Below are 27,833 nucleotides of genomic sequence, written 5' to 3' on the forward strand. Positions count from 1 at the left end.
AGTTATCCCCCAATCCACATCAACTCATAAACAACAACAGCTGGCAATTGGAAACTGGTCTCCATCAGCTTTCGATTTGTGGTTGCCATCTGCTCGGTCGGGATGATTAAACTGGGTGTGAATGTTGTTGTGAAACTGGGAATCTCCACGCTGTCAGAATCCGGGATTGGGAGTGACTGAGATTAGATCGAATTACACAATGCAGAACACACCATACAGGGGGCACCATCACGTCTGCACCATCTGCCTCACTGTTGGGTGAACTTTGTCCGGGTCCAATCCATTTGCCTTATAAACAGACAGAGGCTGTCACGGACTGTTCAACACTGAGGAACAAGCAATCTGAGTGAACCTGCTCCAGCTCACACGGCAACACCTCCTGAGGCTCCGGTAAGCAATCAGGTATGAATTAGATGATGAGAAGGTTGTCACTGTTTTTAAACATTTGCACAGGTTTTTGTAACTCCGGTCCAGAGCTCATTAAGAGCTGTGCCTGTGAGGAGACTGGAGATGGATCTGGAGGATTTACTCAGCAAGTCACAAACCAAACATGGTTTAATCATTGGTGTGGGGGAGGGAAGGAGCGTGCTTGTGGATTGAACCAAGAAACATGAACATGTTGGGGTCAAAGGATAATAAGAACTAGGAGCAGGAGTAGGCCATCTGGCCCCTCGAGCCTGCTCCGCCATTCAATGAGATCATGGCTGATCTTTTGTGGACTCAGCTCCACTTTCCTGCCCGAACACCAGAACCCTTAATCCCTTTTTTCTTCAAAAAACTATCTATTGTTATCTTAAAACATTTAATGAAGGAGCCCCTACTGCTTCACTGGGCAAGGAATTCCATAGATTCATAAGCCTTTGGGTGAAGAAGTTCCTCCTAAACTCAGTCCTAAATCTACACAATGCAGAACATACCATACAGGGGGCACCATCACGTCTGCACCATCTGCCTCACTGTTGGGTGAACTTTGTCCGGGTCCAATCCATTTGCCTTATAAACAGACAGAGGCTGTCACGGACTGTTCAACACTGAGGAACAAGTATGTGGATGAAGGTAAAGCAGTGGATGTAGTGTACATGGATTTTAGTAAGGCATTTGATAAAGTTCCCCATGGTAGGCTTCTGCACAAAGTAAGGAGGCATGGGATAGTGGGAAATTTGGCCAGTTGGATAACGAACTGGCTAACCGATAGAAGTCAGAGAGTGGTGGTGGATGGCAAACATTCAGCCTGGATCCCAGTTACCAGTGGTGTACCGCAGGGATCAGTTCTGGGTCCTCTGCTGTTTGTGATTTTCATTAATGACTTGGATGAGGGGGTTGAAGGGTGGGTCAGTAAATTTGCAGACGATAAGAAGATTGGTGGAGTTGTGGATAGTAAGGAGGGCTGTTGTCGGCTGCAAAGAGACATAGATAGGATGCAGAGCTGGGCTGAGAAGTGACAGATGGAGTTTAACCCTGAAAAGTGTGAGGTTGTCCATTTTGGAAGGACAAATATGAATGCGGAATACAGGGTTAACGGTAGAGTTCTTGGCATTGTGGAGGAGCAGAGAGACCTTGGGGTCTATGTTCATACATCTTTGAAAGTTGCCACTCAAGTGGATAGAGCTGTGAAGAAGGCCTATGGTGTGCTCGCGTTCATTAACAGAGGGATTGAATTTAAGAGCCGTGAGGTGATGATGCAGCTGTACAAAACTTTGGTAAGGCCACATTTGGAGTACTGTGTACAGTTCTGGTCGCCTCATTTTAGGAAGGATGTGGAAGCTCTGGAAAAGGTGCAAAGAAGATTTACCAGGATGTTGCCTGGAATGGAGAGTAGGTCTTACGAGGAAAGGTTGAGAGTGCTAGGCCTTTTCTCATTAGAGCATAGAAGGATGAGGGGCGACTTGATAGGGGTTTATAAGATGATCAGGGGAATAGATAGAGTAGACAGTCAGAGACTTTTTCCCCAGGTGGAACACACCATTACAAGGGGACATAAATTTAAGGTGAAAGGTGGAAGATATAGGAGGGATATCAGAGGTAGGTTCTTTACCCAGAGAGTAGTGTGGGCATGGAATGCACTGCCTGTGGAAGTAGTTGAGTCGGAAACATTAGGGACCTTCAAGCAGCTGTTGGATAGGTACATGGATTATGGGAAAATGATATAGTGTAGATTTATTTGTTCTTAAGGGCAGCACGGTAGCATTGTGGATAGCACAATTGCTTCACAGATCCATGGTCCCAGGTTCGATTCCGGCTTGGGTCATTGTCTGTGCGGAGTCTGCACGTCCTCCCCGTGTCTACGTGGGTTTCCTCCGGGTGCTCCGGTTTCCTCCCACAGTCCAAAGATGTGCGGGTTAGGTGAATTGGCTAATGATAAATTGCCCTTAATGTCCAAATTGCCCTTGGTGTTGGGTGGAGGTGTTGAGTTTGGGTAGGGTGCTCTTTCCAAGAGCTGGTGCAGACTCAAAGGGCCGAATGGCCTCCTTCTGCACTGTAAATTCAATGATAATCTATGATTAATCTAGGACAAAGGTTCGGCACAACATCGTGGGCCGAAGGGCCTGTTCTGTGCTGTATTTTCTATGTTCTATGTTCTATGTACTTCCCCGTATTTGGAGGCTATGCCCCCTAGTTTTGCTTTCACCCGCCAGTGGAAACAACCTGCCCACATCTATCCTATCTATTCCCTTCATAATTTTATATGTTTCTATACGATCCCCCCTCATCCTTCTAAATTCCAATGAGTACAGTCCCAGTCTACTCAGCCTCTCCTCGTAATCCAACCCCTTCAGCTCTGGGATTAACCTAGTGAATCTCCTCTGCACACCCTCCAGTGCCAGTACGTCCTTTCTCAAGTAAGGAGACCAAAACTGAACACAATACTCCAGGTGTGGCCTCATTAACACCTTTTCCAATTGGAGCATAACCTCCCTAGTCTGAAACTCCATCCCTCTAACAATGAAGGACAAAATTCCATTCGCCTTCTTAATCACCTGTTGCACCTGTAAAACAACTTTTTGCGACTCATGCACTAGTACACCCAGGTCTCTTTGCACAGCAGCATGTTCTAATATTTTATCATTTAAATAATAATCCCTTTTGCTGTTATTGCTACAAAAATGGATAACCTCACATTGGTCAACATTGTATTCCATCTGCCAGACCCTAGCCCATTCACTTAACCTATCCAAATCCCTCTGCAGACTTCCGGTATCCTCTGCACTTTTTGCTTTACCACTTATCTTAGTGTCATCTGCAAACTTGGACACATTGCCCTTGGTCCCCAACTCCAAATCATTTATGGAAATTGTGAACAATTGTGGGCCCAACACTGATCCCTGAGGGACACCACTAGCTACTGATTGCCAACCAGAGAAACACCCATTAATCTCCCCTCTTTGCTTTCTATTCATTAACCAATCCTCTATCCATGCTACTACTTTCCCCTTAATGCCATGCATCTTTATCTTATGCAGCAATCTTTTATGTGGCACCTTGTCAAAGGTTTTCTGGAAATCCAGATATACCACATCCATTGGGTCGCCGTTATAGAACATAGAACAGTACAGCACAGAACAGGCCCTTCGGCCCTCGATGTTGTGCCGAGCATTGTCCGAATCCAAGATCAAGCTATCCCACTCCCTGTCATTCTGGTGTGCTCCATGTGCCTACCCAATAACCGCTTGAAAGTTCCTAAAGTTCCTACTTCACGGCTCTATCCACTTGAGTGGCAACCTTCAGAGATCTGTGGACATGAACCCCAAGATCTCTCTGTTCCTCCACATTGCTCAGAACCCTGCCATTGACCCTGTAATCCGCATTCAAATGTTTTCTACTTTGAATGAATCACCTCGCACTTATCAGGGTTAAATGCGATCTGCCATTTTCGGCCCAGATCTGCATCCTATCAATATCTCTTTGCAGCCTACAACAGCCCTCCACCTCATCCACTACTCCACAAATTTTGGTGTCATCAGCAAATTTACTGACCCACCCTTCAGCTCCCTCCTCCAAGTCATTGATAAAAATCACAAATGGTGAGGACCCAGCACTGATCCCCGTGGTACACCGCTGGTAACTGGTCTCCAGTCTGAAAATTTTCCATCCACCATCACCCTCTGTCTTCTATGTGATAGCCAGTTACTTATCCAATTGGCCAAATTTCCCTCTATCCCACACCTCCTTACTTTCTTCATGAGCCGACCATGGGGAACCTTATCAAACACCTTACTAAAATCCATGTATACAACATCAACTGCTCTACCTTCATCTATGTACTTAGTTACCTCCTCAAAGAATTCATCGACCGCACTGGTCATGTCCTCAAAAAATTCCACTAAATTCGCGAGGTACGACCTGCCCTTTATGAACCCATGCTGCGTCTGCCCAATGGGACAATTTCCATCCAGCTGTCTCGCTATTCCCGTGCCCGTTTCACGCCGTCGGGTTTCACAAGGCGTGAACACTTTGTCTCCATTTTGGAGAACAGCCCCCAATGTCTACTTTCCCACTCCCAGTGAGAGAGACTTCACTCACTATAGACAGATACACTCAATGTTTAGTATCCCACTCCCAGAGAGAGACTTCACTCACTATAGATAGATAAACTCAATGTTTAGTATCCCACTCCCAGAGAGAGACTTCACTCACTATAGATAGATAAACTCAATGTTTACTATCCCACTCCCAGAGAGAGACTTCACTCACTATACATAGATAAACTCAATGTTTAGTATCCCACTCCCAGAGAGAGACTTCACTCACTATAGATAGATAAACTCAATGTTTAGTATCCCACTCCCAGAGAGAGACTTCACTCACTATAGATAGATAAACTCAATGTCTACTATCCCACTCCCAGAGAGAGACTTCACTGACTATAGATAGATAAACTCAATGTTTAGTATCCCACTCCCAGAGAGAGAGACTTCACTCACTATAGAGAGATAAACTCAATGTCTACTATCCCACTCCCAGAGAGAGACTTCACTCACTATAGATAGATAAACTCAATGTCTACTGACTATGATTTAGTGGCCATTACTGAAATATGGTTGAATGATGGTCACGACTGGGTGTTAAATATCCGAGGGTATCAAACCTTTTGGAAGGACAGAGTGGATGGTGAGGTAGCTCTGTTATTTAAGGATGACATCCGGGCAACAGTAAGGGATGACATCGGTGCTATGGAGGATAAGGTTGAATCCATTTGGGTGGAAATCAGGAATAGTAAGGCGAAAAAGTCACTGATAGAAGTAAACTATAGGCCACCAAATAGTAACATTATGGTGGGGCAGGCAATAAACAAAGAAATAACTGATGCATGTAGAAATGGTACAACAGTTATCATGGGGGATTTTAATCTACATGTTGATTGGTTTAACCAGGTCGGTCAAGGCAGCCTTGAGGAGGAGTTTATAGAATGTATCCGCGATAGTTTCCTAGAACAGTATGTAATGGAACATACGAGGAAACAAGCGGTCCTAGATCTGGTCCTGTGTAATGAGACAGGATTGATTCAGGATCTCATAGTTAGGGATCCTCTCGGAAGGAGCGATCACAATATGGTGGAATTTAAAATACAGATGGAGGATGAGAAGGTAAAATCAAGCACTAGTGTTTTGTGCTGAAACAAAGGAGATTACAATGGGATGAGAGAAGAACTAGCTAAGGTAGACTGGGAGCAAAGACTTTATGGTGAAACAGTTGAGGAACAGTGGAGAACATTCCAAGTGATTTTTCACAGTGCTCAGCAAAGGTTTATACCAACAAAAAGGAAGGACGGTAAAAAGAGGGAAAATCGACCGTGGATATCTAAGGAAATAAGGGAGAGTATCAAATTGAAGGAAAAAAACATACACAGTAGCAAAGATTAGTGGGACGTTAGAGGACTGGGAAATCTATAGGGGCAACAGAAAGCTACTAAAAAAGCTATAAAGAAGAGTAAGATAGATTATGAGAGTAAACTTGCTCAGAATATAAAAACAGATAGTAAATGTTTCTACAAATACATAAAACAAAAAAGAGCGGCTAAGGTAAATATTGGTCCTTTAGAGGATGAGAGGGGAGATTTAATAATGGGAGATGAGGAAATGGCTGAGGAACTGAACAGGCTTTTTGGGTCGGTCTTCACAGTGGAAGACACAAATAACATGCCAGTGACTGATGGAAATGAGGCTATGACAGGTGAGGACCTTGAGAGGATTGTTATCACCAAGGAGGTAGTGATGGGCAAACTAATGGGGCTAAAGGTCGACAAGTCTCCTGGACCTGATGGAGTGTATCCCAGAGTGCTAAAAGAGATGGCTAGGGAAATTGCAAATGCACGAGTGATAATTTACCAAAATTCACTAGACTCTGGGGTGGTCCCGGCAGATTGGAAAATAGCAAACGTGACACCACTGTTTAAAAAAGGAGGAAGACAGAAAGCGGGTAATAATAGGCCAGTGAGCTTAACTTCAGTAGTAGGGAAGATGCTGGAATCTATCATCAAGGAAGAAATAGCGAGGCATCTGGATGGAAATTGTCCCATTGGACAGACGCAGCATGGGTTCATAAAGGGCAGGTCGTGCCTAACTAATTTAGTGGAATTTTTTGAGGACATTAACAGTGCGGTAGATAACGGGGAGCCAATGGATGTGGTATATCTGGATTTCCAGAAAGCCTTTGACAAGGTGCCACACAAAAGGTTGTTGCATAAGATAAAGATGCATGGCATTAAGGGGAAAGTAGGAGCATGGATAGAGGAATGGTTAATTAATAGAAAGCAAAGAGTGGGGATTAATGGGTGTTTCTCTGGTTGGCAATCAGTAGCTAGTGGTGTCCCTCGGGGATCAGTGTTGGGCCCACAACTGTTCACAATTTACATCGATGATTTGGAGTTGGGGACCAAGGGCAATGTGTCCAAGTTTGCAGACGACACTAAGATGAGTGGGAAAGCAAAACGTGCAGAGGATACTGGAAGTCTGCAGAGGGATTTGGATAGGCTAAGTGAATGGGCTAGGGTCTGGCAGATGAAATACAATGTTGACAAATGTGAGGTTATCCATTTTGTTAGGAATAACAGCAAAAGGGATTATTATTTAAATGATAAAATATTAAAACATGCTGCTGTGCAGAGAGACCTGGGTGTGCTAGTGCATGAGTCGCAAAAAGTTGCTTTTCAGGTGCAACAGGTGATTAAGAAGGCAAATGGAATTTTGTCCTTCATTGCTAGAGGGATGGAGTTTAAGACTAGGGAGGTTCTGCTGAAATTGTATAAGGTGTTAGTGAGGCCACACCTGGGGTATTGTGTTCAGTTTTGGTCTCCTTACGTGAGAAAGGACGTACTGGCACTGGAGGGTGTGCAGAGGAAATTCACTAGGTTAATCCCAGAGCTAAAGGGGTTGGATTACGAGGAGAAGTTGAGTAGACTGGGACTGTATTCGTTGGAATTTAGAAGGATGAGGGGGGATCTTATAGAAACATATAAGATTATGAAGGGAATAGATAGGATAGATGCGGGCAGGTTGTTCCCACTGGCGGGTGAAAGCAGAACTAGGGGGCATAGCCTCAAAATAAGGGGAAGTAGACTTAGGACTGAGTTTAGGAGGAACTTCTTCACCCAAAGGGTTGTGAATCTATGGAATTCCTTGCCCAGTGAAGCAGTAGAGGCTCCTTCATTAAATGTTTTTAAGATAAAGATAGATAGTTTTTTGAAGAATAAAGGGATTAAGGGTTATGGTGTTCGGGCCGGAAAGTGGAGCTGAGTCCACAACAGATCAGCCATGATCTCATTGAATGGTGGAGCAGGCTCGAGGGGCCAGATGGCCTACTCCTGCTCCTAGTTCTTATATTCTTTTGTCTTATCCCACTCCCAGAGAGAAACTTCACTCACTATAGAGAGATAAACTCAATGTCTACTATCCCACTCCCTGAGAGAGACTTCACTCACTGTAGATAGATAAACTCAACGTCTACTATCCCACTCCCAGAGAGAGACTTCACTCAGTATAGATAGATAAACTCAATGTTGACTATCCCACTCCCAGAGAGAGACTTCACTGACTATAGATAGATAAACTCAATGTCTACTATCCCATTCCCAGAGAGAGACATCACTCACTATAGATAATAAACTTAATGTCTACTATCCCACTCCCAGAGAGAGACCTCACTCACTATAGATAGATAAACTCAATGTCTACTATCCCACTCCCAGAGCAAGAGACTTCATTCACTCTAGATAGAAAACTCAATGCCTACTATCCCATTCCCAGAGAGAGACCTCACTCACTATAGATAGATAAACTCAATGTCTACTATCCCACTCCCAGAGAGACTTCACTCACTATAGATAGATAAACTCAATGTCTACTATCCCACTCCCAGTGAGAGAGACTTCACTCACTATAGACAGATAAACTCAATGTTTCCTATCCCACTCCCAGAGAGAGACCTCACTCACTATAGATAGATAAACTCAATGTCTACTATCCCACTCCCAGAGCAAGAGACTTCATTCACTCTAGATAGAAAACTCAATGCCTACTATCCCATTCCCAGAGAGAGACCTCACTCACTATAGATAGATAAACTCAATGTCTACTATCCCACTCCCAGAGAGACTTCACTCACTATAGATAGATAAACTCAATGTCTACTATCCCACTCCCAGTGAGAGAGACTTCACTCACTATAGACAGATAAACTCAATGTTTCCTATCCCACTCCCAGAGAGAGACTTCACTCTCTATAGGTAAACAAACTCAACGTCTACTATCCCACTCCCAGAGAGAGACTTCACTCTCTATAGGTAAACAAACTCAATGTCCACTATCTCACTCACATTCTCTATCATTTTCCCATCTCTGTAATTTTCTCTAATGTGGATTGTCCATTTTCAATTACAGAATATCACTGAGAGAGATGAAGACGTTATTGTTGATTCTGGGCTATCTGAGTAAGTAACCTTCATTCAGGACACCGAATACAATTGTGATCATTCAGCATCATCCCCGGAAAATAGATGGAGTAGAGAGGAAGAGACTTTTTCCCCTTGGTGGAGGGATCAATGACCATGGGGCAGAGATTTCAGGTGAGGGGCAGGAGGTTCAGAGGGGATGAGAGTGAAACCTTTTCACCCAGAGTGCGGTGGGAGTTTGGACCCCGCTGCCTGAAAGGGAGGTGGAGGCAGAGACCCTCATAACATTTAAGAAGTGTTTCGATGTGCGCTTGTGATCCCCGGGCAGACACGGCTAGGGGTCAAGTGCCGGGAAATGGGATTAGAATAGTCAGCTGGTTGTTTTTGACCGGCCCAGACCTGATGGGCTGAAGGGCCCTTTCTGTGCAATGTGAATCTCTCACCCCAACAGCTCCTGATATTCGGATCAAAGATCTGATCAAAGAACTGCAGTTTTATCCGAGAAAGTGATTTTTGGAGAGGTTTTATTGAAGGGTGTGTATTTAGGAAGGAGTTCGGGAACGAGAGGAAGATGAAGTTACTGAGAGCTCTCGGGAAGACATTCCCCGGCTTGGAATGTTGGGATGAGGTTGTGGCCTCCACTGATTGGGTGGAGGGAATGGGTGTTGTGATGGGGGCGGAGGGATGGAGTTTGAGGATGAGGGACATTAATTGTGGGTGGAGGGATGGAGTTTGAGGATGAGGGACACGGATTGTGGGCAGAGGGATGGAGTTTGAGGATCAGTGACATGGATTGTGGGCGGAGGGATGGAGTTTGAGGATGAGGGACATGGATTGTGGGCGGAGGGACAGAGTTTGAGGATGAGGGACATGGATTGTGGGCGGAGGGATGGAGTTTGAGGATGTGGGACATGGATTGGGGGCGGGGGGGATGGAGTTTGAGGATGAGGGACATGGATTGGGGGCGGGGGGGATGGAGTTTGAGGATCAGGGACATGGATTGTGGGTGGAGGGATGGAGTTTGAGGATCAGGGACATGGATTGGGGGCGGGGGGGATGCAGTTTGAGGATGAGGGACATGGATTGTGGGTGGAGGGATGGTGTTTGAGAATGAGGGACATGGATTGTGGGCGGAAGGATGGAGTTTGAGGATGAGGGACATGGATTGTGGGTGGAGGGATGGAGTTTGAGGATGAGGGACATGGATTGTGGGCGCAGGGATGGAGTTTGAGGATGAGGGACATGGATTGTGGGTGGAGGGATGGAGTTTGAGGATGAGGGACATGGATTGTGGGCGGAAGGATGGAGTTTGAGGATCAGGGACATGGATTGTGGGTGGAGGGATGGAGTTTGAGGATGAGGGACATGGATTGTGGGCACAGGGATGGAGTTTGAGGATGAGGGACATGGATTGGGGACGGAGGGATGGAGTTTGTGGAAGAGGGACATGGATTGTGGGCGGAGGGATGGAGTTTGAGGATGAGGGACATGGATTGTGGGTGGAGGGATGGAGTTTGAGGATGAGGGACATGGATTGTGGGCGGAGGGATGGAGTTTGAGGATGAGGGACATGGATTGTGGGCGGGGGGATGGAGTTTGAGGATCAGGGACATGGATTGAGGCGGTGGGATGGACTTTGAAGATCAGGGACATGGATTGTGGGCGGAGGGATGGAGTTTGAGGATCAGGGACATGGATTGGGAGCGGAGTGAACATCAGAACATAAGAACTATGAGCAGGAGTAGGCCATCTGGCCCCTCGAGCCTGCTCCACCATTCAATGAGATCATGGCTGATCTTTTGTGGACTCTGCTCCACTTCCCGGCCCGAACACCATAACCCTTATTCCCTTTATTCTTCAAAAAACTATCTATCTTTCTCTTAAAAACATTTAATGAAGGAGCCGCTACTGCTTCACTGGGTAAGGAATTTCGTAGATTCACAACCCTTTGGGTGAAGAGGTTTCTCCTAAACTCAGTCCTAAATCTACTTCCCTTTATTTTGAGGCTATGCCCCCTAGTTCTGCTTTCACCCGCCAGTGGAAACAACCTGCCCGCATCTATCCTGTCTATTCCCTTCATATTTAGATATGTTTCTATAAGATCCCCCCTCATCCTTCTAAATTCCAACGAATACAGTCCCAGTCTACTCAACCTCTCCTCGTAATCCAACCCCTTCAGCTCTGGGATTAACCTAGTGGAAATCCAGATATACCACATCCATTGGCTCCCCGTTATCTACCGCACTGTTAATGTCCTCTAAAAATTCCACTAAATTAGTTAGGCGCGACCTGCCCTTTATGAACCCATGCTGCGTCTGCCCAATGGGACAATTTCCATCCAGATGCCTCGCTATTTCTTCCTTGATGATAGATTCCAGCATCTTCCCTACTACCGAAGTTAAGCTCACTGGCCTATAATTACCCGCTTTCTGCCTACCTCCTTTTTTAAACAGTGGTGTCACGTTTGCTAATTTCCAATCCGCCGGGACCACCCCAGAGTCTAGTGAATTTTGGTAAATTATCACTAGTGCATTTGCAATTTCCCTAGCCATCTCTTTTAGCACTCTGGGATGCATTCCATCAGGTCCAGGAGACTTGTCGACCTTTAGCCCTATTAGTTTGCCCATCACTACCTCCTTGGTGATAACAATCCTCTCAAGGTCCTCACCTGTCATAGTCTCATTTCCATCAGTCACTGGCATGTTATTTGTGTCTTCCACTGTGAAGACCGACCCAAAAAACCTGTTCAGTTCCTCAGCCATTTCCTCATCTCCCATTATTAAATCTCCCCTCTCATCCTCTGAAGGACCAGTATTTACCTTAGCCACTCTTTTTTGTTTTATGTATTTGTAGAAACTTTTACTATCTGTTTTTATATTCTGAGCAAGTTTACTCTCATAATCTATCTTACTCTTCTTTATAGCTTTTTTAGTAGCTTTCTGTTGCCCCCTAAAGATTTCCCAGTCCTCTAGTCTCCCACTGATCTTTGCTACTTTGTATGTTTTTTCCTTCAATTTGATACTCTCCCTTATTTCCTGAGAGATCCACGGTCGATTTTCCCTCTTTTTACCGTCCTTCCTTTTTGTTGGTATAAACCTTTGCTGAGCACTGTGAAAAATCACTTGGAAGGTTCTCCACTGTTCCTCAACTGTTTCACCATAAAGTCTTTGCTCCCAGTCTACCTTAGCTAGTTCTTCTTTCATCCCATTGTAATCTCCTTTATTTAAGCACAAAACACTCGTGCTTGATTTTACCTTCTCACCCTCCATCTGTATTTTAAATTCCACCATATTGTGATCGCACCTTCCGAGAGGATCCCTAACTATGAGATCCTGAATCAATCCTGTCTCATTACACAGGACCAGATCTAGGACCGCTTGTTCCCTTGTCGGTTCCATTACATTGTGTCCTAGGAAACTATCGCGGATACATTCTATAAACTGCTCCTCAAGGTTGCCTTGACCGACCTGGTTAAACCAATCGACATGTAGATTAAAATCCCCCATGATATCTGCTGTACCATTTCTACATGCATCAGTTATTTCTTTGTTTATTGCCTGCCCCACCATAATGTTACTATTTGGTGGCCTATAGATTACTCCTATCAGTGACTTTTTCGCCTTACTATTCCTGATTTCCACCCAAATGGATTCAACCTTATCCTCCATAGCACCGATGTCATCCCTTACTGTTGCCCGGATGTCATCCTTAAATAACAGAGCTACACCACCTCCCTTACCATCCACTCTGTCCTTCCGAATAGTCTGATACCCTTGGATATTTAACTCCCAGTCGTGACCATCCTTTAACCATGTTTCAGTAATGGCCACTAAATCATAGTCATTCACGATGATTTGCGCCCTCAACTCATTTACCTTATTCCGAATACTACGAGCATTCAGGTAAAGTACACTTATGTTGGCTTTTTTACCTCTGTTCTGAATCTTAACACCTCGATCAGTAACCTCTCCTAAGTTATATTTCCTCTTAACCTTTCTCCTAATTTTCCTTGTCGTTGAACCCATATCTTCATGTAACAACCTGCTGCGTCGCTTACCATTAATGTTTTCACTTCCCGTTTTATTTCTTTTAGTATTCCTGGTCCTATTCACTGAGCTCCCCTCAGTCACTGTATCTTGTACTGTCGCCCTTTTTGATTTTTGACTCTGGCTTCTCTGCCTTACACTTTCCCCCTTACTGCCTTTTGTTTCTGTCCCTGTTTTACTACCTTCCAACTTCCTGCATCAGTTCCCATTCCCCTGCCACATTAGTTTAAACTGTGATGGAGCTGAAGGAACAGGGTGGAGTGATGGAGTTTGAGGAACAGGGACATGGATTATGGGCGGAGGAATGGAGTTTGAGGATGAGGAACATGGATTGTGGGCGGAGGGATGGAGTTAGAGGATCAGGGACATGGATTGTGGGCGGAGGGATGGAGTTTGAGGATGAGGGACATGGATTGTGGGTGGAGGGATGGAGTTTGAGGATGAGGGACATGGATTGTTGGTGGAGGGATGGAGTTTGAGGATGAGGGACATGGATTGTGGGCGGAGGGATGGAGGTTGAGGATCAGGGACATGGATTGTGGGCGGTGGGATGGAATTTGAGGATCAGGGACATGGATTGTGGGCGGAGGGATGGAGTTTGAGGATGAGGGACATGGATTGTGGGTGGAGGGATGGAGTTTGAGGATGAGGGACATGGATTGTGGGTGGAGGGATGGAGTTTGAGGATGAGGGACATGGATTGTGGGCGGAGGGATGGAGGTTGAGGATCAGGGACATGGATTGTGGGCGGTGGGATGGAATTTGAGGATCAGGGACATGGATTGTGGGCAGAGGGATGGAGTTTGAGGATGAGGGACATGGATTGGGAGCGGAGGGATGGAGTTTGAGGATCAGGGACATGGATTGTAGGGCCAGTGGAGATTGGGATATAACGGGTGGTCTGAGAGGATTTGAGTTTGAAGATGGCCGGGGGAGTTTACACAATGACCTCAGTCAGAGAGTTTGCCGGGGGGGTGCTGACAGCTTGTATACCTGAGGGACAACGTTGAAAGAACTGCTGCTCTTTATTTGTCTCTCTTCAGGCTATCTGCTTCTGCGGGGACAAAGAGAGGGAATTATGATCTGCTCACCTGATTGGTCGGGGGGAGGGGTGGGGCTGTTCTTTAACTGGTGGCATTTGTGGGCAACACTGTGAGACATAAAGGGGTTGTGCTGCTCGGTGCCAGGGGGTTCTGAGGAACATGCTTGAAGGTGCGATGTGGGGATTTGGGGAGGGTCTGAGGTGTCAGCCAGTGGATTGGGGAGGAGGGGTTTCAGAACTGGTGCCAGGAGAGAGGTGGTCACTTACCCTTGCAGCTCGTTAGAGGCTGTTCATCTTCATTCGACATTGGATGGTGGTCCTCCTGCTCATGCTGCCCACACTGACAGCCTTTGCCACCGCCTCTCAGGCTGACCCTGCTGCTGGTCCTCCCACCCCCTCTGGGGACCAGCGTGCCCTCCTCTCATCCGCAGTGAGAGAACCCTTGTCAGGTCAGCATCGCCAGAGCGAGGAGTAGGTCTGTGCGCTGCCCTGCTTGTGTGTTGACTGGGAGTGAGTGGTGAGGGAGCGTCTAAAAATAGCGCCCCCTTGTTGGCAGCGAGACACTGCGGCGCGGGGCGGGGGAATCAGACGGCGAGACAGCCAGTGATGTTGAGATTCTCACCGTGATCTCACCAACCTGGCCGCCACGAAACGCACACCAAACTCACCCAAAAGCGGAATTTAACTTTTGTCCTCTGAATGGGCCGCCAAACTCTGGTTCTCTCCCCACAGATGCTGCCAGACCCACTGAGTTTTCCCAGCATTCTCTGTTTTTAATTCAAAATTCTCCCTAACTTTGAGTAAATGCAATGAGCCAATCTCAGCACTTCCTGCAGAAATAATCTCCCAGACTAACCACACTGTGAGAAAAACAATGTCTCCTCCTCCCCATCTTCAAATGAACATGGCTCAGTTTCAAATTGTGCTCCTTGTTCGAGTCTCCCTCACCAGTGGAAACATCCTCCTGGTGCTCACCCAATCCAACCCCCTCAGAATCTGTTGGTTTCAATGAGATCCGCTCTGACTGAGGAGAATCCGAGTGGATTTCTCAATGATGTGTTCAATCCGGAACATTAGTCAGAACAATGGGGCAGGGATTGAATACAGGGAAAGGGAGGATGTGGACTTTACTGAGTATAACATGGGGAATATCGGGAGAATCCCAGGAGAATGGAGGTCAGGATCCTGGAAAGGATTGGAGAACCTTGGGTGAGATATTCAGTGGAACAAGGATTGTGTTGTTGCAATTTTCAGGCTGACAGAATGAGTGTTTAAAAATACAAAGTGCGACGTGTCAAAGAACCCAACTCACCTCAATCTTTAGCACGGAGATCGGGAACGCCAAGTCTCACCAAACCTTGAAATATCCGCAAGGACACAGGATGTGAGCAGTTCATTCTCCGGTTTGAGGAGAAGACCAATGGTGTAAAATGTCATCAGGTGACAAACTACTGGGCGCCACAGACAGCAAGTGACCCAGGGAGAGATCAAGGAAGGGGGGCAGGGAGAAGTCCGAAGAAGAGGAACAGAAATTCAAGCTCCAAGTTGGAGAAAGGATACGGGGAAGAGACTTAAATACAATATGTTTCCGTGAGACTGATTTACTGTCAGTGTGACTAATGTCTAAGTGGGTTGTTGAGAAATCCGTGGAATCTGCTTTGGTCACACCAGTCATTTATTGAGTATGAAGGCTTGTCTGATAACATTTGCATGAATATTGATTCACAGGTACCTCTTACTTAGCATGAATGCTCGAGTGTGAGAAATATTTGGAAATTGTTTTAACTTTCTGACTTTCTATAATGGTATTGTTCCCTCTCTGGATTCAACCAGCAGTGTGGGCTATTGCCAATGATTGCAAAATACCTTAGTAGCATTTGCATTACTTGACTCTTGTACAGTAAAACTTTGGTTTTCAATGTGATTCTTTTAGTGAATTACTGGGAGTTCCAATTTATCTTTAAAAGCTAACAGCTTCCCTTTTGATGCTAACATTCTGTTGGTGGGAAACTTTGCCCTCTGTGTGATGAATGTAGAAATTGTTATATATTATATGTTATATCCTGTTTCAGTAATGTTATTAAAAACTCTGCAAATATACATACAGGCAACATGTCTATTAAGTCTGTAATTAAAGCGACGTAAAAGGTGAGGTATTCATTAATTCCAATCACTTACTTGGATACAGTTGAAGGGCTAATGGAATAATATTGTGATTCATGGAGATTCCCTGGATTGTAGATAATTTATGAGGGAGTGCATTTTTTCTTGGCTAAGCAGGTCATGGAACTGAGTGGGATAGAAGTGATGGAATGAATAGGAGGAGCCAGGTATGCCTGTAGTTTTGTAGTCTGTTGTAGGATTTTAAGTTGAACTGCAGTTTTGCCAAATGCTGTTAGGTTGAGCAGACGTTTACTGGATCTGTCCTTGAAAGCATCTCTCTCAATGTCTCCACACAGATAAGCAAGTAAACCTGCTTCATTAACTTAATTCATAAGTGGCATTTGATCTGTATTGGGTTGTTGAATTGGAGTTAGTAGCAGGTATAGATAGTAAGTTAAAGTTTTTCCTTTTGTTGAAGAACAGTTTAACAGATGGATGTAAAGTTATATCTTTGATGTTAATGTGGTGAATTCTGTGTTTTAATTCAACTTTTTTTAACATAAAAGATACCTATTGACTTAATTGAGGCATACAAGATGATCAGAGGATTGGATAGGGTGGACAGTGAGAGCCTTTTTCCTCGGATGGTGATGTCTAGCACGAGGGGACATAGCTTTAAATTGAGGGGAGATAGATACAGGACAGATGTCAGAGGTAGGTTCTTTACTCAGAGAGTAGTAAGGGTGTGGAATGCCCTGCCTGCTACAGTAGTGGACTCGCCAACACTAAGGGCATTCAAATGGTCATTGGATAGACATATGGACGATAAGGGAATAGATGGGCTTTAGAGTGGTTTCACAGCTCGGCGCAACATCGAGGGCCGAAGGGCCTGTACTGCGCTGTAATGTTCTATGTTCTATGTATTGGTCAGAGTGACCACTCCTGGGGTGAAGTGTCCTTTCCTCACAGTTTTACACGCTGAAAATTGTTTGGGTGTCTTGTCTGGTATCTCAACACCTGCGATGTCCACAGTTTGTGTTGAGCTGCAGATACAGTGTTGGGTTCTACATGCTCCATCCCCAGGGTCACAGATCCCCAGAGACGGAGCTGGGAGATGAGGAGTAAACTGGCTTGGAGAAGGAGCAGAGATTCCAGCTTCCAGTTCAGGGATTGATAGCAGACAGTGGTTGAAACTAAGGTTGTTGCAATGCAGATGAGCCAGTGTGTAATATTTCCTCATCTTTATTTTAACAATAAACATCTTACTGTCATTCAGCTGCCGTCTCCATATCTGTTGACCCGTGCGTGAATCATGAAGTTCTGGACCAGCCATGGAGGAGCGTAAAGTGTTTGAATCAAAACTGTTCCGCTGATTGGCAATGTGACAGAAATCTTGTCGCGGGATGGTACAGATTCAACAGGTAAGATCCAGGGGAAAACAAGATTAAACTCATCAGAGGAACTGCAGAGAAAGTGGGATCGTTATTCAGAGCAATGGGGCAGGGAGGGAATACTGGGAAAGGGAAGATGTGGCTTCTACAGAGTGAAACATGGGGAATAATGGGAGATTCCCAGGGAAATTGAACAGAGATAGAGGGCGGATCTTTCCCAGATGCAGTGGAGTTGTAGCGTGAGGGCCTGTACCTGCTCCCAGGGAGCAGACGACCGAGCCGTGGCACTGACCCACCAGAGGAAGCGGTGACAGCTCTGCTCAGTGCCAATAGCCTGCAGAGGAGGACAGGCACCTAGTGTCGGAAAAGGGTGAGTGACCATTTGCGTTCTGCCAGTATACGTCACTCCTCCCATCACTCGCACACTCACAGGGAGCTCACTCACTGCCAGCACCACTCCCTCTCCCACACACATCTGCATCTCAAAGAACAATACAGCACAGGAACAGGCCCTTCTGCCCTCCAAGCCTGCCTCGACCATGGTACCTGGCAAAACTAAAACCACCTGCACTTACGGAGTTCGTATCCTTCCATTGCCACCCTCTTTATATAATTGTGTAGATGCTCCTTAAATGCCGCTATCGTACCTGCTCCCACCACCTCCCCAGGCCGCGCGTTTCATATATTTACTACCCTCTGTGTAAAAAACGTACCTCGCACATCTGTTCTAAACTTTTCCCACAAACTTTAAACCCATGTCCCCTAGTACTTGACGCGCCTACCCTGGGAAAGAGCATCTGACTATCCACTCATAATCTTGCAGACCTCTATCAGGTCGCCTCTCAACCTCCATTGTTCCAGTAAAGAAAAACCGAGTTTATCTAACCTCTCCTCATAGCTAACACCCTCCACACCAGGCAACATCCTAGCAAACCACTTCTGCACCCTCTCCAAAGCATCCACATCCTTCTGGTAGTGTGGCGACCAGAATTGTACACAATATCCCAAATGAGGCCTTACTAAGGTCCTGCACAGTTGGAACATGACTTGCTAATTTTCATATTAGCAGAGCTAGCTGGAAGAAGACAAAGGGTGGTGGTTGATGGGAAATGTTCAGTCTGGAGTCCAGTTACTCGAGGTGTACCACAAGGATCTGTTTTGGGGCCACTGCTGTTTGTCATTTTTATAAATGACCTGGAGGAGGGCGTAGAAGGATGGGTGAGTAAATTTGCAGATGACACTAAAGTCGGTGGAGTTGTAGACAGTGCGGAAGGATGCTAGAAGTTACAGAGGGACATAGATAAGCTGCAGAGCTGGGCTGAGAGGTGGCAAATGGAGTTTAATGCAGAAAAGTGTGAGGTGATTCATTTTGGAAGGAATAACAGGAAGACAGAGGCTAATGGTAAGATTCTTGGTAGTGTGGATGAGCAGAGAGATCTCGGTGTCCATGCACATAGATCCCTGAAAGTTGCCACCCAGGTTGAGAGGGTTGTGAAGAAGGCGTACAGTGTGTTAGCTTTTATTGGTAGAGGGATTGCGTTTTGGAGCCATGAGGTCATGTTGCAGCTGTACAAAACTCTGGTGCGGCCGCATTTGGAGTATTGCGTACAATTCTGGTCGCCACATTATAGGAAGGATGTGGAAGCATTGGAAAGGGTGCAGAGGAGATTTACCAGAATGTTGCCTGGTATGGAGGGAAGATCTTATGAGGGAAGGCTGAGGGACTTGAGGCTGTTTTCGTTAGAGAGAAGAAGGTTAAGAGATGACTTAACTGAGACATACAAGATGATCAGAGGATTAGATAGGATGGACAATGAGAGCCTTTTTCCTCAGATGGTGATGTCTAGCACGAGGGGACATAGCTTTAAATTGAGGGGAGATAGATATGGGACAGATGTCAGAGGTAGGTTCTTTACTCAGAGAGTAGTAAGGGTGTGGAATGCCCTGCCTGCAACAGTAGTGGCCTCGCGAACACTAAGGGCATTCAAATGGTCATTGGATCGACATATGGATGATAAGGGAATAGTGTAGATGGGCTTTAGAGTGGGTTCACAGCTCGGCGCAACATCGAGGGCCGAAGGGCCTGTACTGCGCTGTAATGTTCTATGTTCTATATTCAATGTCCGGACCGATGATGGCCAGCATGCCGTAAGCCTTCTTGACCCCCCTAACCACATGTGTTGCCACTTTCAGTGATCGGTGGACATGGGCGCCCAGATCTCTCTGCCTGTCAATACAGGAGCGCACACTCCGTGGTGAGGGCCACACACTCCGTGGTGAAGGACACACACTCCGTGATGAGGGACACACACTCCGTGGTGAAGGACACACACTCCGTGGTGAAGGACACACACTCCGTGGTGAAGGACACACACTCCGTGGTGAGGGACACACACTCCGTGGTGAGGGACACACACTCCGTGGTGAGGGACACACATTCCATGGTGAGGGACACACACTCCGTGGTGAGGGACACACGTTCCATGGTGAGGGACACACACACTCCGTGGTGAGGGACACACTCAGTGGTGAAGGACACACAATCCGTGGTGAAGGACACACACTCCGTGGTGAGGGACGCACTCTCCGTGGTGAGACACACACACTCTGTGGTGAGGGACACACTCTCCGTGGTGAGGGACACACACTCCGTGGTGAGGGACACACACACTCCGTGGTGAGGGACACACACTCCGTGGTGAAGGACACACACTCCGTGGTGAGGGACACACACTCCGTGGTGAGGGACACACACTCCGTGGTGAGGGACACACATTCCATGGTGAGGGACACACACTCCGTGGTGAGGGACACACACACTCCGTGGTGAGGGACACACACTCCGTGGTGAGGGACACACATTCCATGGTGAGGGACACACATTCCATGGTGAGGGACACACACTCCGTGGTGAGGGACACACACTCCGTGGTGAGGGACACACTCTCCGTGGTGAGGGACACACTCTCCGTGGTGAGGGACACACATTCCATGGTGAGGGACACACACTCCGTGGTGAGGGACACACACTCCGTGGTGAGGGACACGCACTCTCTGTGGTGAGACACACACACTCCGTGGTGAGGGACACACGTTCCATGGTGAGGGACACAGTCCATGGTGAGGGACACACACTCCGTGGTGAGGGACACACACACTCCGTGGTGAGGGACACACATTCCACGGTGAAGGACACACACTCCGTGGTGAAGGACACACACTCCGTGGTGAAGGACACACACTCCGTGGTGAGGGACACACACTCCGTGGTGAGGGACACACATTCCATGGTGAGGGACACACACTCCGTGGTGAGGGACACACATTCCATGGTGAGGGACACACACTCCGTGGTGAGGGACACACACACTCCGTGGTGAGGGACACACACTCCGTGGTGAGGGACACACATTCCACGGTGAAGGACACACATTCCACGGTGAAGGACACACACTCCGTGGTGAAGGACACACACTCCGTGGTGAAGGACACACACTCCGTGGCGAGGGACACACACTCCGTGGTGAGGGACACACACTCCGTGGTGAGGGACACACACACTGGTGAAGGACACACACTCCGTGGTGAGGGACACACACACTGTGGTGAGGGACACTCACTCCGTGGTGAAGGACACACACTCCGTGGTGAGGGACGCACACTCTGGTGAAGGACACACACTCCGTGGTGAGGGACACTCACTCCGTGGTGAGGGACGCACACACTGTGGTGAGGGACACACACTTCGTGGTGAGGGACACACACTCCGTGGTGAAGGACACACACTCGGTGGTGAAGGACGCACACTCGGTGGTGAAGGACGCACACTCGGTGGCGAAGGACACACACTCCGTGGCGAAGGACGCACACTCGGTGGCGAAGGACACACACTCAGTGGTGAAGGACACACACTCAGTGGTGAAGGACGCACACTCCATGGTGAGGGACACACACTCCGTGGTGAGGGACACACACTCCGTGGTGAAGCATGCCGTTGTGCATGAATGTTTTGGGATCCACGAGTGTCGATGCTCGAGGACAGCGCGGATCGTTGAGTTCATTCCAACTGCTCCCCTGTCACAAGGAGGTAGCCAGGGGCTGTCGGGCCCCCACAAGGTGGAGGATCAGCTTGTGCACAGCCCAGGCCCTTCCACCCAGGTGACTCTGGGAGTGTCCCGCCCATCCGAATTCCCTCTTGCTGTGATCCCCTTCAGCTCCAGATCCAGAGGCCGATGAGGATGGCATTGTCACACAGCAGGATCGCGAAAACAGGCTGGTGGCAGCAAGTCCTGGCCCTCTCGTGGAGGTCCCTCAACCTCATCACAGACAACAGGGCATGGTACTAAGAACCAAGAAAAGTATAGCACAGGAACGGTCCCTTCGGCCCTCCGAGCCTTTGCTGATCCTGATGCCCTAACTTAAAAAATAAACGTTCTGCCCTTACTCGGTCCGGATCCCTCGATTTCCTCCCTATTCATGGACCCATCCAGATGCCTCTTAAATGTTGCTAATGTGCTGCTTCCCCACATCCTCTGGCAGCGCGTTCCAGCCACCCACCACTGTCTGTGTGGAAACCTTACCCCGCACATCTCCCTTAAACTTTCCCCCTCTCACCTTGAAACTGTGCCCCCTTGTAATTGACACTCCCACTCTGTCTGTGCCTCTCGTAATCTTGTAGACCTCTAACACACTCCGTGGTGTCTCCCCTCAGCGTCCGTCTTTCCAGTGAAAACAATCCCAGTTTATTCAAACTCTCCCCATAGCCAACACCCTCGAGACCAGGCAACACCCTGGTGAATCTTCTTTGCACTCTCTCCAAAGCTTCCGCTTCCTTCTTATAACGAGGTGATCAGAACTGCACGCAATACTCCAAATGCGGCCTAACCAAGGTTTCCCACAGCTGCAACATGATTTCCCCACTCCTGCACTCAATGTTCTGCCTGACGAAGGCAAGCATGTCATCTGCTTTCTCAATCACCTTGGCCACCTGTGTTGCCACTTTTATTGAACTGTGGACCGGCACGTCCAGAACCCTCTGCATGTTAATGTTCCGAAGGATTCTGCCATTTACACCAAAATGCATCACCTCGCATTTGTCTGAATTAAACTCCATCTGCCATTTCTGTGCCCAAGTCTCCGATCCACCTAAAACCTGTTGTATCCTCTGACAATCCTCGGCACTCTCAGCAACTCCACCAATCTTCACGTCATCCGCAAACTTACTAATCAGACCACCCACATTTTCATCCAGATCATTTATATGTACTACAAACAACAGCGATCCCAGCACTGATCCCTGCGGAACACCACTAGCTACAGATCTTCGTTCTAAAAAACACCCTTCCACCGCTACTCTCTGTCTCCTGTTGCCAATCCAGTTCTGTGTCCATCTCGCCAGACCACTCCAAATCCCTTGGAAGTTTATTTTTTGTATCAGTCTGCCATGTGGGGCCTTGTCAATTGTTTTACTAAAGTTCATCGAGCTGCATTCACAACCCTTCCCTCATCAATTTTCTTTTTCACCTCTTCAAAAACTCAATCAAATTCGTGAGACATGACTTTCCCCGTACAAAACCATGCTGCCTGTCACTAACTAGTTCATTTTCCTCCAAATGTGCATATATCCCGCTCCTCGGTATCATCTCCAAAAGCCTCCCCACCACTGATGTCAGGCTCTGCGGCCTATAATTTGCTGGATTATCCCTGCTTCCTTTCTTTGACAAGGGAGTAACATTGGCTTTTCTCCAGTCCTCTGGAGCCTCATCTGTGGTCAAAGAGGATGCAAAGATGTCTGTTAAGGCCCAACTATTTCTTCCCTTGCCTCCTGCAGAAATCTGGGATAGATCCCATCCAGCCCTGGGGATTTGTCTACCGAAACGCAATTTAGGAATCTCTGCATACTGTCTCCAACTCCGCTGTGGACCCTGGGGATGCAGCAAGACATATCAGCAGGGTTAGAAAGGTCAAGAACAGCGTGGACATGGGTGTTGGTTATTGTAGATAACACACACCTCTGGAAATCAACTCTCACTTACTGCACCCTCGCGATGGCTCCTTGTAATCCCTGTCGTCCTGTAATGCCAGCCAGACTGACTGGGTTCTCTGTCCAGAGCCTCCTCCATTCTCTCTGCAAGGTTCCTGCACAGTGGTAATGTCCCCTCACAGTGACTGAACACATCAGTCAAGCCTGTTCCTCGGACGTCTCGCCCAATGTTCAGGCCGACGGTCACACATCCCTGTCACTGTCAATCTGGCCTCTCTGAAAATGGCGCCCTGCTCTTTGCAGCCAAAAAATGTTCACCTCAGCCTCCGGTGACATCGAACCTCAAGGTCACAGGTCAATACGGAGGACGTTCGATCAGGAGAGGTGAAACCCTTCACACGAGAACGCCAGAAAAGGACCATTGGTCATTGAGAGTGAGAGAGCAGCCATTAGCCAATCAGGAGTCTTTGAAGGTATCTGCACTGTCCCCACTGCCAATCATCATCATCCTCTTGGAATGTCGTGTCTATGGGCTCGTTTCCTCTCCATAACACGAGCTTCACTGTCAGACAGAGAGCAATGCTCCTGGAGGGGAGGTGAGGGTGGTGGGATGTACCCAGTAGTTCATCTCATCACCATCCATCAATCGGCGGCTATGAGTGCGTCCCAAACTTCTCTGCCCCATCTGGCCATCGACTTCATGGCTGACCACCTCACCTTCCAGGACCTCCTTTTCTTCGTCCACCACACCATCTTCCTCATCCGAGGAAATGTGCTGCTCCTCTGTCTCCTCCTCAGGCAGTTCCTCGCTCCTTTGGGGTGCCAGGGTGTGCAGAGTATGATCAGGTGAGCAGCGCCCTCTGCAGACTGTACTGCAGTCCTTCACCAGACCAGTCCAGGCTCCACAACCTCACCTTCAGCATCCCTCTGGTCTGCTCCACCAAAGTGTGAGTTCTCACATAAGTATCGTTGCATCTGATCTCTGCTGCACTCTGTGACCTCCGCACTGACACCATCAGCCACGCCCTCAGTGGGTATCCCCTGTCTCAGAGGAGCCAGTCCTGTAGCCACTGTGGACCCTCAAACATGCCAGAGATGGAAGAGTGGCTGCGGATGTCTGATTCGTGCAGACTCCCAGGGAACAGACACACGCCTGGAGGATTCACTTGGTGTGGTGGCAGACGAGCGGAACATTGAGGGAGTGAAAGTCCTGGTGATTCCCAAACTGCATTTTTGATGCATGGGGATCTGCTACATCAATGCAGTCGATGGCATCCTGCATCTGTGGCAAGCCAGAAATCTGGGCAAATCCAACAGCTCTTGCCTGGTCCTGGTTGAAATGCAGGTAGTTGGGTTTCCTCGGGAAGATGTGACCATCATCTCCTGCATGCACTGTGTGCGGAAACTTGTGAGATGCTGCAAAAATCACACCTGGAGCACTGGACGGTGCAAGTGGCATAATAGGTAAGGATGGCTGTGATTTCCAACGCCACCGGCACTGCATGCTCTCCAAGCCCTGGTGGCACAAACTCCTGTAGAAGGGGCATTAGCGAGACACCATGTCGTGTGCGGGCTCCACACTGACAGTGACCCGGAGCTGGGATCGAACCTGGGATCTCGGTGCCGTAAGGCAGCAATGCTAATCACAGCCATTGTGCTGCCCTATGTAGTTAGAGTTTTGATAGGATAAATGGAGAGGCTCTCTACTCTAGGGAGCTGGTTAGACAGTCATCAATTCAAAAGAGGTCAGGAGCTATTTCTTCATGCAAGGTTCTTGGAACAGAAAATGTTTTGCTACCAAGTAGTGGAGCAGGGGCCATTGCAATTTTAGGGGAATGAGTGAATAACGATTGAAATAAAGGAATTTGAATGTTTATTGGAGAAGTGGGATTAGCTTTGGGTCACTAAAAATGTAAATGGATTAACAGCTCCTGCTTTGATCCTATGGGCCAGCTGCAGGGGGCACGATTGTTTTGCCCGGTTGACTATTTCCCTCATTGCTAGCTTTGGTAACAGAGCATGTGCAAAGCTTTTGCCCCGAGGAGCCTGCTTTCCTTTTGATGCAAAGGACCTGCAACATTCCGCGTCACCAGTGGGACTTTGTGTCATGGGGGCTGGCGACATGTCTCTGCACCTTTGGTCAACTCTTGCCGCCCCCATAGTTTTTAAAAGCTGCTGCTTAGCTGGGCGTTCCATTGTTCAGCCAAGCAAATTGCCAGTCAAGCTCCAGTTAAGTTTTTAGATGCCTGTAGCCTGTTCAATTTGCGATTGAATTCTTTGAGAGGAGATTCCTTCTCTATTGGGACTTCTTAATTAGCTTTCTGAATATCCATGTATCATTGTGGGATCCTTCTTCATAAGTCATTTACTTTGGAAGATTTAAAAAACAATTGGATCAGCTTTAGGTCTCTAGTGTTTGAGGAACTATCCTGAATGTGCCAGACTGTACCTAAATTAGAGGGATACCTAATTTATGCCTGTGTGCCATCTAAATGGAGCAGGTTTAGCACAGTGAGCTAAACAGCTGGCTTGTAATGCAGAACAAGGCCAGCAGCAATCTAAATTGTTGAGGCAGAGACAAAGACAGCTTTATTAACCAAGGGGGACAGGCACAATACATTTACAGCATCTCGCCCAGTTTCTATCCCTAAGCTAGTCGGAAATACTCAGCAGGTCGGTAGCACCTATGGAGAGGGAAACTGTTATTATTTTGACTATGTCTCTTCAGAATATAGGAAGAAAAAAATAGATGAGCACAAATTAGAAATGCTTTTTAAATAAAGAAGGAATAAAATGCATAGAGTAGGGAAATCAAGTTAATCACTTGAGAAGGATTGATAAAAGAATAAATAAAAGAACAAGGTATTATCTTTGGGGAAAAGACTCCAGGGGAAGGGAGTGATGCTGTAGGAACGAACAAAATGGGTTGTGATGCTTGGTGTTGGAAATTAACTTGGGGGAATTAGATAGAATGTTATGGAGATACAGATTTTAATGGCACGAACAAATGTACTTGTGGGCAGGAGTGGAAAATAAACATTAGGTTATAGTATTTTTAGGAGTACATAAGTCCATTTGGTAATGGAGAGAAAGGATGTTTTGGAGAGAACAGGCTGATTCTTGTGTTTCATCATCAAAGGGAGATTCGCTTTAGTGAGTTGTACCACCGACCCCCCCCCCCCGGCGGCGCGCTCGCGTGCACACAGCGAATTGTGCTATCAAATGTGCAGCGAAGGATGCGGGGGTTCTTATTGAAACATATAAGATTATGAAGGGAATAGATAGGATAGATGCGGGCAGGTTGTTTCCACTGGTCGGGGAAAGCAGAACTAGGGGGCATAGCCTCAAAATAAGGGGAAATAGATTTAGGATGGAGTGCAGGAGGAACTTCTTCACCCAAAGGGTTGTGAATCTCTGGAATTCCTTGCCCAGTGAAGCAGTTGAGGCTCCTTCTTTAAACGTTTTTAAGAAAAAGATAGATCCCTTTCTAAAGAATAAAGGGATTCGGGGATATGGTGTACGGGCCGGAGAGTGGAGCTGAGTCCACAAAGATCAGCCATGATCTCGTTAAATGGCGGAGCAGGCTCGAGGGGCCAGATGGCCTACTCCTGCTCCTAGTTCTTATGTTCTTATGTTCTTATGTCCCGGGACAGGCAGAGTCTTCAGCAGCACTGGCTGTCATTCATCTACAGGATGGCCAGGCTCCATCTGTACACTCCGGCCAATGGAAGTCCCCTCTGAGAGGCCGCTCTCTGGGCATCTGTCCTGTGACAGGCCCTTCCTCCTCAGCGTTCTGATCCTGCCTCTGGATGCACCAGAAGGCCAGTTCCACAGGCTGCACCTTCCCATTGTGCTCGTCACTGCAAAAGTAAACACTTGATGTATATCTTTTTTCTCCCAGGAAACAATATTTGCCCAAACACATTTGGTAGCCATGTCTCGATGCCAAATGACTCGTATGCTGGCCTCCAAACTGAGTACCTGCAGCTCAAAGGTTCCCAAGGCCCCTTCGCCAGTTCACCTCCTCGCCCCAAGGCCCCTTCGCCAGTTCACCTCCTCGTCCCAAGGCCCCTTCGCCAGTTCACCTCCTCGCCCCAAGGCCCCTTCGCCAGTTCACCTCCTCGCCCCAAGGCACCATGTCATTGAACCCGGCAATAATGGGAGATTTCCAGGAAAATGGAGCAAAGGCACAGAATAAAGGGACTTCCTGGGATGAGGGAGATATATGTAAACATAGAAAGATTCACGATGCAGAACGAGGCCATTCGATCCATTGTTTCTATTCTGGTTGAAAAGGCAGAGCGCCCCCTTCTGGCTCAGTCAGACTGTGCAGTTCACACTGCCCTGTGGGTGAAAAGATTCATCCTCATCCCCCCCCCAT

The 27,833-nt window shown here is 47.4% G+C and overlaps 1 protein-coding gene across 3 annotated transcripts in view; it reads left to right on the forward strand.

Annotated features, from left to right (window-relative positions):
* Positions 1 to 332: 332 nt before the first annotated feature.
* Positions 333 to 27,833, forward strand: part of LOC140402499 (uromodulin-like) — a 61,001-nt gene continuing 33,500 nt past the window's right edge. For 2 of the 3 annotated variants that reach the window (XM_072490341.1, XM_072490343.1), the window contains exons 1-3: positions 336 to 402; positions 8,877 to 8,926; positions 17,355 to 17,499. In XM_072490341.1, coding sequence (XP_072346442.1) covers positions 8,893 to 8,926; positions 17,355 to 17,499 — 179 coding nt within the window. In that variant the 5' untranslated portion in view covers positions 336 to 402; positions 8,877 to 8,892. Of the gene's footprint in view, positions 403 to 8,876; positions 8,927 to 17,354; positions 17,500 to 27,833 lie in introns of all 3 variants that reach the window. The other variant, XM_072490342.1, reaches the window with a different exon arrangement.

This window comes from Scyliorhinus torazame, chromosome 25 (assembly GCF_047496885.1).
Source record: "Scyliorhinus torazame isolate Kashiwa2021f chromosome 25, sScyTor2.1, whole genome shotgun sequence".
Taxonomy (NCBI): domain Eukaryota; kingdom Metazoa; phylum Chordata; class Chondrichthyes; order Carcharhiniformes; family Scyliorhinidae; genus Scyliorhinus; species Scyliorhinus torazame.